The 9,092-nt window shown below is 39.4% G+C and overlaps 1 protein-coding gene across 3 annotated transcripts; it reads left to right on the top strand.

The window, feature by feature from the left end:
- Positions 1 to 853: 853 nt before the first annotated feature.
- On the top strand, positions 854 to 8,114 carry LOC108245728 (oocyte zinc finger protein XlCOF20-like). Of its 3 annotated transcripts, none has more exons than XM_025009748.2 (4): positions 854 to 958; positions 2,459 to 2,592; positions 5,253 to 5,425; positions 6,589 to 8,114. In XM_025009748.2, the coding sequence occupies exon 4, from the start codon at positions 6,612 to 6,614 to the stop codon at positions 7,530 to 7,532; it is 921 nt and encodes a 306-aa protein (XP_024865516.1). In that variant the 5' UTR covers positions 854 to 958; positions 2,459 to 2,592; positions 5,253 to 5,425; positions 6,589 to 6,611; the 3' UTR covers positions 7,533 to 8,114. The 3 variants fall into 3 exon arrangements, with proteins under 3 accessions (XP_024865516.1, XP_024865515.1, XP_037834405.1); XM_025009747.2 differs by having other exon boundaries at positions 5,253 to 5,429; XM_037978477.1 differs by having other exon boundaries at positions 864 to 954; positions 5,253 to 5,429.
- Positions 8,115 to 9,092: the final 978 nt, after the last annotated feature.

The following is a 9,092-nucleotide window of genomic DNA, read 5'->3' as shown; positions in this document are numbered from 1 at the left end:
CAAGCTTATTCAAAATACACTGAGGCAAAGTGGAAAACTGTTCTGTGGTCAGATGAATTAAACTTTATTTTTGAAAATCACAGACACCATATTTTCCATACCTAGAAGAGGGACCAACCAGTTTGATATCAGCACACAGTTCAAAAACCTGCCTCTCTGATGGTATGGGGTGCATTAGTGCATTAGTGTCTATAGCATGGGTTGCTTGCACATATGGAAACGCACCATCAATCACATGGCCGATGCAGTGAAGTAAAGCACGCCACCACTGGACTCTAGAGCAGTGGAGACATGTCCTCTGGAGGGACGAATCAGGCTTCTCTGTCTGGAAATCCGATGGACCAGTCTGGGTTTGATGGTTGCCATGAGAACAGTAGCCTACTTGTCTGCCTGCATTGTGCCAAGTGTAGAGTTTGGTGATGGAGGATTATGATGTGGGGCTGTTCTTCAGGAATTGGGCTCTTAGTCCCAGTAAAAGGAACTCTCAATGTTTCAACAGACCAAGACATTTTGGACAATTTTATGCTCCCAACTTTGTGGGAACAGTTTGGGGATGGCCCCTTCCTGTTCCAACATGACTGCACACCAGCGCAGCGCACAAAGCAAGGTTCATAAAGACACGGATGATATATGTTTATTTAGGTAAAATAAGTCTATTTTATGTGTTTGTGGATTGATGACACAACATGCATCGCGCAGAAGACGTTAACAACGTGCTGCTTCCATATGTAAACAGTACAGAGTGCTAGACGTAGCTCTTCACAAGATGGCGTCTAAAAATCTCGCCTAGCTCCGTCAGTGGCCATTCCAGTGTTTTTCTTTAATACTCAGTGGAGCGGTGCTGTTTGTCATAGTAGAGTTGCCGTAGTTTCCTGTTTGTGCGATCTGTTGCAGTATAGCTCTGTGCTTCAACATATTTTTCATCCTTTCGTGGCTAAACCCTGAAGAAAATAAGTATGTAAGTAATAGCGACGTTATCATAACATGACTGATTATAGTAATTACTTTCAAATGTTTGGTTTTTGTATAAGTTTCAGTGATAACATGATGCTACTCGCGTTAGCCTATTAAACACAGCTTGTGTTTGGTTGGTATGAATTTTGGCTTTTTTTGTTGGTGTGTACTCTTTAATATGGGGGTTCTGTTATGAAGCGAGAATTCCGACTTAGCCGGCTATGTTGAGCTGAAAGTCTGAGTTTTTAGTTTCTTAAAGACTCTTTGAGTCTCCGGCTGGATGTTTATAGTACCAGAGGTCTAAGTCTGAGTTCAGTGTTTTGGTTAGGTGTCAGTAAGAAGCCCAGCTTGTTTACTTATTCTGTTCTTAATGGTACAGAAGACAGAAAAATCAGACTGAAACAGCATTTATTTGTCATTATAGTTCTGCCTGCTGGTGCTGTAACATTTTAAACAAATGTCAGATTGTCAAATAAAACAAAATCAACATTACTCGAAACATCAATCAGTGCATAGCTGTTGGTAGGCTGTTTTAAGTGTCAAATTAAGCCACAAACAATGCTTAATCTGGGGTTTATTTTTATTTAACTGTTCAATTATTCACATATTTATTCTATGAAATATGGTCAGGATCAAACAGGGACAGAAAATAAATGATTACATATATAATATAGGCTGTAGCCTGTGGCTTCTATAAAATCCATCCTGTTTGATCAAAACTCATTAAAAAAATTTTTCTTTAATGAGCTCACATGAAACTGGACTCGCACTGTGACCGGGAAGTATCAAGTTTGGATTGCCAGACCGGCATAAAATCTCCACCTCCACCCTCATTAGCCCCACTGTGGGCCCTTGAGCAAGGCCCTTAACCCTCCAGCTGCTCCTCGGGCTCCTTAGATGGCAGCTCCCTGCTCCACATGTACGATGGGACAAATGCAGAGAGTGAACTTCCCCTTTGGGTATGAAGAGTGTGATAAATAAAATAAAAGAGCAAAATGCTTTTATTGGGCTCACAATCTAAAATTCTCTACTTTTCACCTTTTGTTACTGTGTGACGCTGCAGACTGCAGTCAAAACCAAACTATAATCAGAACCATAAATTAGTGATGTAGGATGAGCTGTGGTTGAGTTCAGGAATATTGGGACATTTTTATAGTTAAATCTGCTGAGCTCAATCGTTTATGGTTTTTGATTGTATTTGAAACAAGAAGTCCAGTGAGCAGGTAATATTAGATTTAAATTAAAATTAGTTTGTTTATCAGGGAATATTTAATTCACACAACATTCATTTGAGTCGCTTATTTTAGTGGTTTGCACATTATGGGACAGTCAGAGTTAAATGAAACTAAAACTCTTAAATCTTATTTAAAGGTTACATTGAACTATAACAAGAACACATTTAGAGTAGGATTAGTTTAATTTAAATCTCAACACAATAAATTTAAAAAAAAAAACTCTTCAAAGTAAGCATCAGAATGTGATCATTTATTATGTCTTTCTGCAGGTTTCAGTCCTGGGAGAGAACCCCAACATGGGTGGGGATTTTGTTCCCAGCGCTTTGACTCCATACTTGGAAGTAGCAGAAGAGCTGAAGAGGAGTTGATTTGAAATTTTGTAAATTTCTCCAGTGTGTTGAAAGTAAGTTGTTGTGTACTTGGTACTTTAACAAAACAAAACAAACAAAAAAGAAGCAGGTCTATTCTAATTCGTTATTATCTGGGTGTCCAAAAAACTCTTTAAGAAGTTTTCAGTTGATCCTAAATGTTGCTGCCAGACTTCTGATGAGAGTTAGGAGGAGATCAGATTTCTCCAGTTTTAGCTTCTCTCCACTGGCTCCCTGTCAAATTCAGGACAGAATTTAAAATCTTACCTCAAACATACAAAGCTGTCAACAACCAAGCTCCATCTTATATTAAAGATCTCATTGTTCCATATTTTCCTAACACAGCACTTCGCTCTCAGACTGCAGGTTTAGTCCTAGAGTTCCTAGAGTTTCTAAAAGTAGAACAGGAGGCAGAGCTTTTAGTCATCAGGCTCCTCTCTTGTGGAACCAACTTCTAGTTTCTGTCCATGAGGCTGACACCCTGCCTACTTTAAAGACCAGGCTTAAGACTTTCCTTTTTGATAAATCCTATAGTTAGGGTTGGTTTGGGCTATTCCTTAGTTCTGCTGCTAAAGGCTGAGACTGCTGGAGGACAAACTGACCACATTTCCTCATTCTGCTGATGTCTTTAATCAATCATCAATCAATCAAATTTTATTTGTATAGCACATTTCAGCAGCAAGGCATTTCAAGGTGCTTTACATAATTAAAAATAAAAAAAATAAAAACAGCATGTGACATTGAAACAGCATGTGACATTGACATTGACATTTACTTTCTCTATTCTCCATGTTTGTATTTGTATTCATTTCTATCGTTAACCTGTGATTTTTTTTACCTTCTGTGTTTGTCTGTGTCTCTTTCCTGTCCTCTCAAACCCCAGCCGGCCAATCGTCCTGAGCCGGGTTCTGGTTCTGGTTCTGCTGGAAGTTGCTTCCTGTTAAAAGGGAGTCGTTCTTTTCCAGCTCAGGAGCGGGGGATTGCGACAAAATAAAAATTTGATGCAATATGCTGGCTTCTTTTAAAATATCATTTTTGCTAATTGGTGATTTGTATGTGAATGTTCCTGTTTAGTGCCCTGAGATGTCCTTTGTGAACTAGCCCTGTATAAATAAACTGAATTCAACTGAATTATGGAGAAAGACGGTGATAATAAATAATGCACCTGCCACAAGTAATCGTCCCTACACTTGAAATCAGCACGGATGACTTCTGTTAGGGGAATATTTTCCCATCTCTCTCCAGGAAGAAATCTGCACTTGTATTATCAAGTGCATAACTTATGTTCATGTCCCTGATCAGAAATGGTCATTTTATCTCCAGCACTCCCACATTGTCATTGTCACACACTTTCCCATCTGGAGAAGCCACCATGCAGGGAAATGCCAGGTTAATAATGATCCCACAGTCATGCCCATGGTCCCCTGATTGTTTTCTATACATACTTCTGGTGGCATTTTCACAGGCTGTCCTATAACTTGTTGTGGTATATGTGAAGTATTTTTGGTTTTGAATATTATGAATCAGGTTTTTTAATCAATAAGTTTTGGTAGAATAGTACCATTATACCAAAATTACCAGTCAGCAGTTTGACACTCAAATCCAAGTATGGCCTGAAATGGGGCCTGCTCTCCCTTTCTGAGTTGTCGAGCGGTTTGCCAGAACCTCATCCAGGCCAACCAAAAGTCCTTCTCCATGGCCTCTCCAAATTCCTCCCATACCTGAGTTTTTGCATCCACAACCACAGAAGCCACAGTCCTTCTGGCCACCTTTTACCTGTCAGCTGCTGTGGGAGTCCTCAAGAACAACCAAACCCTAAAGGCCTCCTTCAGCTTGACAGCCTCCATTGTCGCTGGTGTCCACCAGCTGGTCCTCCGGTTGCCGCCATGACAGGAACCGATGAGCTTCAGGTCACAGCTCCTGGAAGATGCATCTGTAATAGAGGCCCTGAACATGGCCCATTCGGATTCCATGTCCCTGACCTCGAGATACAGTATGATTACATCACAGAGCTCAGTCTCTTAAGAAAAGTTGGAACTTTTCTACAAAGTACTGTGGTTTTCTTTCATTATTAAATTGAATCAATATGTATTCACTAAACCTCTTGTTGAAGTACATTACGTGAGCAGTAATTTTAAATATGTACAAAAATTACAGTGTCCACTTACATTTTGGATAAATGCACATGTACACACTAAAAAAACAAAACCACATTTTCAAAAAACCATATATGTACTATATTTAATAAATTCTTGTCTGCTTTTGCAACTGCAAAATGCGATTGAAACGCTAGTTAAATTCACAGCCAGTGTGAATTTGTGCCCCTCATCGTCCTTCCTCTTGGTGTGGAAGACTTGGGAATTAACCTCAATTGTGCCAGGATTTCCTGCAAATAACATCACAGAACTGATGTAAGACTCATTACAAAATTTCTTCCCCAATTTTGCCTCAGTGTTGGCTGATACAGCCAAAATGCCTTACTAAATGCCTCTAGTAAGGCCGCCAGCTTCACAGAGTCCGCCATGATAGCTGCAGTGTTTGTTGGTGGTTTGTTAACCCAGGTTCTGGTGTTAGTCATGTGAAGATCTTCCCCCATCTTCGTTTGTCTTCATTTTTGTCAGTCCAGCAAACAATATAAAGAATGAGAAAATGGTAAAGAGAAAGTTGTGTTGACAAATAACTTTTACACCTTTAGGTGAGTAACTCCAGCTTGCATGACGTTGACTCCTGCCTCATCAGCAGAACAGCTTCAGGCCTGCCTCAACTCTGCCACCATAATCCTCCCTACTGACCTTCCCAACAAGCTGTGACCTCAGCTGGCCCTCAGTTGACTCCAGGGTTTGAGCCACTGTCCGGCAGGCTGACCAGGCAGGTACACACCACCTGCATGGCCCCATTTCCAGGGGCGATGTACTTTACTCCAGCTGTACTACAACAAGGCACTCCTTCATCCTGGGTTGTCAGAATATCAGGCCTTTTTATATTTTAATCTGATGCAAGTTTGATAAAACAATCTTTATTTACAATCTGACACTTCCTGGTTAATGTGACAATCTGGCTGACATATTAACCTCCTCCTGAAATGAGTCGTAAAGCGAACTATTCATCAAAATGGTCTAAATTCATTGCGCGAATAAATCGAAAACATAGCTTTAATCAAACATTGTGTTCAAAACATTCTTCTGTTTCATATAAGCTGATAATCATATCATTAAAGGATTGCGACTTTCAGTGCCTTTTATGGTTAAATAATATTCAGAGTAGTTACTTCAGTTATTCATTAAAACACTGACTCCCAAAATTCTTAATGTTAGTCTTATTGTTGTATTACCTTAATTGTTGTTGATTATAATTTTTGATTGAGATTATTTTTGTAATAAAATTTTAAAAGACAAATACAGTTTCCTCATTATGTGTCCACAATATGATGAGAATTCCCTGTAATTAATGGATTTATCTTCAGCTGTTCAGATCTGATAATGGTAAAGGTGAACAGATTAGATAATGTTATGATTAAAATTCTGTAATGTATAATCAATCTATTTTTGGTCGATCTGCCAACCTGGTGCCTTCAACGAGAGCTAAATATGTGGTAAGTTGATGACAAAGGGTCACCCTCCTACTGTCATCAATTGCTTTCTTTACACCACAATATAAATACTGGTATGAACTCAAAATCAATGCAGTGAGGTCTTGGTTCTTGTTAAACATCTGACAGCTAAGTACAAAGGCTCTGAGTAATCACTGACGATATGAAGGTTCTTTCTCTCGGTATTGTAGTCAGTTGATCATATCTTTGATCCAAGCTGGTGTAAAGACAATTGAACAAGCACAGAAACATGGTGCTTGATGGTTAAAATGCTGTCAAACTGAAGAGTCTCTGCAATTGCATTTGTTCCAACAAGGAACCACCTGATGTTTTGGTTTGTTTTGCCATCTTCTAGGAGCCATCCATAAGGATGTCTTGTCTTCCATGAAAAAAAGTTTCAAGAGGTTTTCTGACAATTGTCCCTAATGTTCATGTGTTTCAGTGTTCGCCGCAGATGTTGAGCAGATGGTGCTGATTAAAGAAGAAGCTCCTGAAGAATGGAGGCCTGCTGTGGACCAGCAGGGGCCAGGAACCTTCAACATAAAGGAGGAAGAGGAGGAACTGTGGAGCAGTCCGGAGGGAGAGCAGCTCAGTGTGAAGGAGGAGGCTGACGCCACCAGCTTCTCATTCACTGCAGTTCTCTTGAAGAGTGAGGATGATGAAGAGAAACCTCTGTTCTTACATCTTCATCAAGTGGAAGACGGAGATCTTCCAAGCAGCTCAGCTGACCAGATGACAGCAGCAGCTGATGGAGAGGACTGTGGAGCAGAAACCAGCAGGAACCCAGATCTGAATACTCAGGAAGACGATTCCAGCTCTTCAGAGACTGAAGTCAGTGAGGATGGTGAAGAAGATGATGATGACTCTTTAAGATTGGTTAATAAGAAAAGTGTTAGAATGAAGAAAATAGTCTCATGCAGCAAAGTCCAGACAAGACAGAAATCATTTACTTGTGATGACTGTGGCAAAGGATTTACTAGAAAGGGAGATCTAAACATACACATGAGAATCCACAGAGGAGAGAAACCATTTCCATGTGACCTTTGCGAACAAAGATTTAGACTCAATACGCATTTGAAAAGACACATGAGAATCCACACGGGAGAGAAACCGTTTGCTTGTGAAGTTTGTGGACAGATGTTTAGCCAAAAGACAAATTTAAACACCCACAAGAGAATGCACACAGGAGAGAAACCATTTCCTTGTGAGGTTTGTGGACAAATGTTTAGCCGAAAGACAAACTTAAACACCCACATGAGAACCCACACAGGAGAGAAACCTTACACCTGCCAGGTTTGTGGACAAATGTTTAGCCAAAAGGCAAGCTTAAACACCCACTTGAGAATCCACACAAGAAACAAAGCAGCCATCTGCAGTGTCCCTTAAAACACAAAAATCCGAACAGTTTAGAAGTCGACTTAAGACTTTTCAAATTTATTTAATGAAAAGATGGTGCAGTTTGAGCCTGGGATAGTAGGATGGAATATTAGTCTGCCAACACAAAAACAAGTTCAATGACAAACCAAAACAGTGTTTCCTAAAATTTAAATCCACAACTGCTACTAACTCACAAATGGTATCATTTTACTGTTTTAACTTTATTTTTGTGTCTGTGTCTAGACCCTTTTTCATGTTTATTTTTATATTTGCCTTGTTAAATTTATTTTATCACTTTTTTAGTGAGACAAGTTACAGGATGAGGCATATTAAAAAATTATTTTACTGAGAGACATTGTTTCAGGAAAGCATAACTACATTTAAAACTACATATCATGTTTCAGATTTTCTTTAACATATGTATTTTCCACCAAACAGGTGTTCATTGTAGCACAAGGTCTATAAATTTATGAATTTTGTATATTTGTCATATGTTTTATGTGTAGTTGTACTACAACAGCAAAAATAGTTTTTCATCTGAATCAGAACAACTTTTCATGTTCAATTAAAGTTAGTCATATAATTCACACAGAGGGTCTCATTTGTTGTTCAAGTTATTTGAAAGATGTTCAGTTGTGTTTGAGAACCGATTATTCTTCAAGAAGAGCCGTCTGAGCTATTAGGAGCACTTCCAACTAAGGACCATGAAGACATGCTCAGTTCTGGGTTAGGAAACCATTACCTAAAAGGTGAACAAGACAACACCTTTGATTCTTAGCCTCATCATCTGATAATACTTAGTTGATGGTTTACCTACAAATTTTAGCTTTAGAGTCTTGTGCTTAGATCACAGTTGAGTAACTATTACATTTTGGTGAAAAAGAGAACACATTTTATTCTGAATCTGAAAGGAAACTGAGTTTCTATTGCATGCAACAGGTACTATAGAACCAGTTTGAGCTGGTCCATCCCTGCTCTGTGGTCCTTTGAACAACCCTAGTTTTGCATCAGAAAAACAAGCTGTTACTTTTGCATGAAGATAAACACCAATGAATAGGGTTCCAGTCATGCTCAATATTCAAACACTCAATAGCAAACCCTTTTTTTGTTTTTGAGCAGAGATAAATTTTAATGTATATAGAATATAGAAAACGTCTCCAAAGCTGAGGCCCTCGCTGTCAGACAATTCACCACGACTGAAGAGATTTGCACTAGTTTGTAGGTTCGACCCGTTGGTTTTCAGAAGCAGGTGAAGCACTGCAGATTTCAGGAACCGAGACCAAAATAAGTCACGGTAAAGAACTTTACCAGGGGGAGGGTTTAGCTGAAGACACTACGAGGGGAAGTGTCAGCGTGTGCTCCTGCTGGTCCCTGAACGGGCCAGTGGTGGGGATTATTGTTGGCTTTGTGAGGATGAATGTTGATTTTTTTCTCTTTTTTTTTTTTTTGTTTGGTCAGTGGCACTTTATAATCGATCCCCATTGGGTGTCACAAAATGTGTGGAAAGGATTTCCCATAATCATTTTACAAGCGAACCATTGAGTACTAGGTGCCTCTGAGGTGCTCCTG

This window comes from Kryptolebias marmoratus, linkage group LG11 (genome assembly GCF_001649575.2).
Source record: "Kryptolebias marmoratus isolate JLee-2015 linkage group LG11, ASM164957v2, whole genome shotgun sequence".
Lineage (NCBI taxonomy): Eukaryota > Metazoa > Chordata > Actinopteri > Cyprinodontiformes > Rivulidae > Kryptolebias > Kryptolebias marmoratus.
This window is presented reverse-complemented; position numbering and strand designations above follow the sequence as displayed.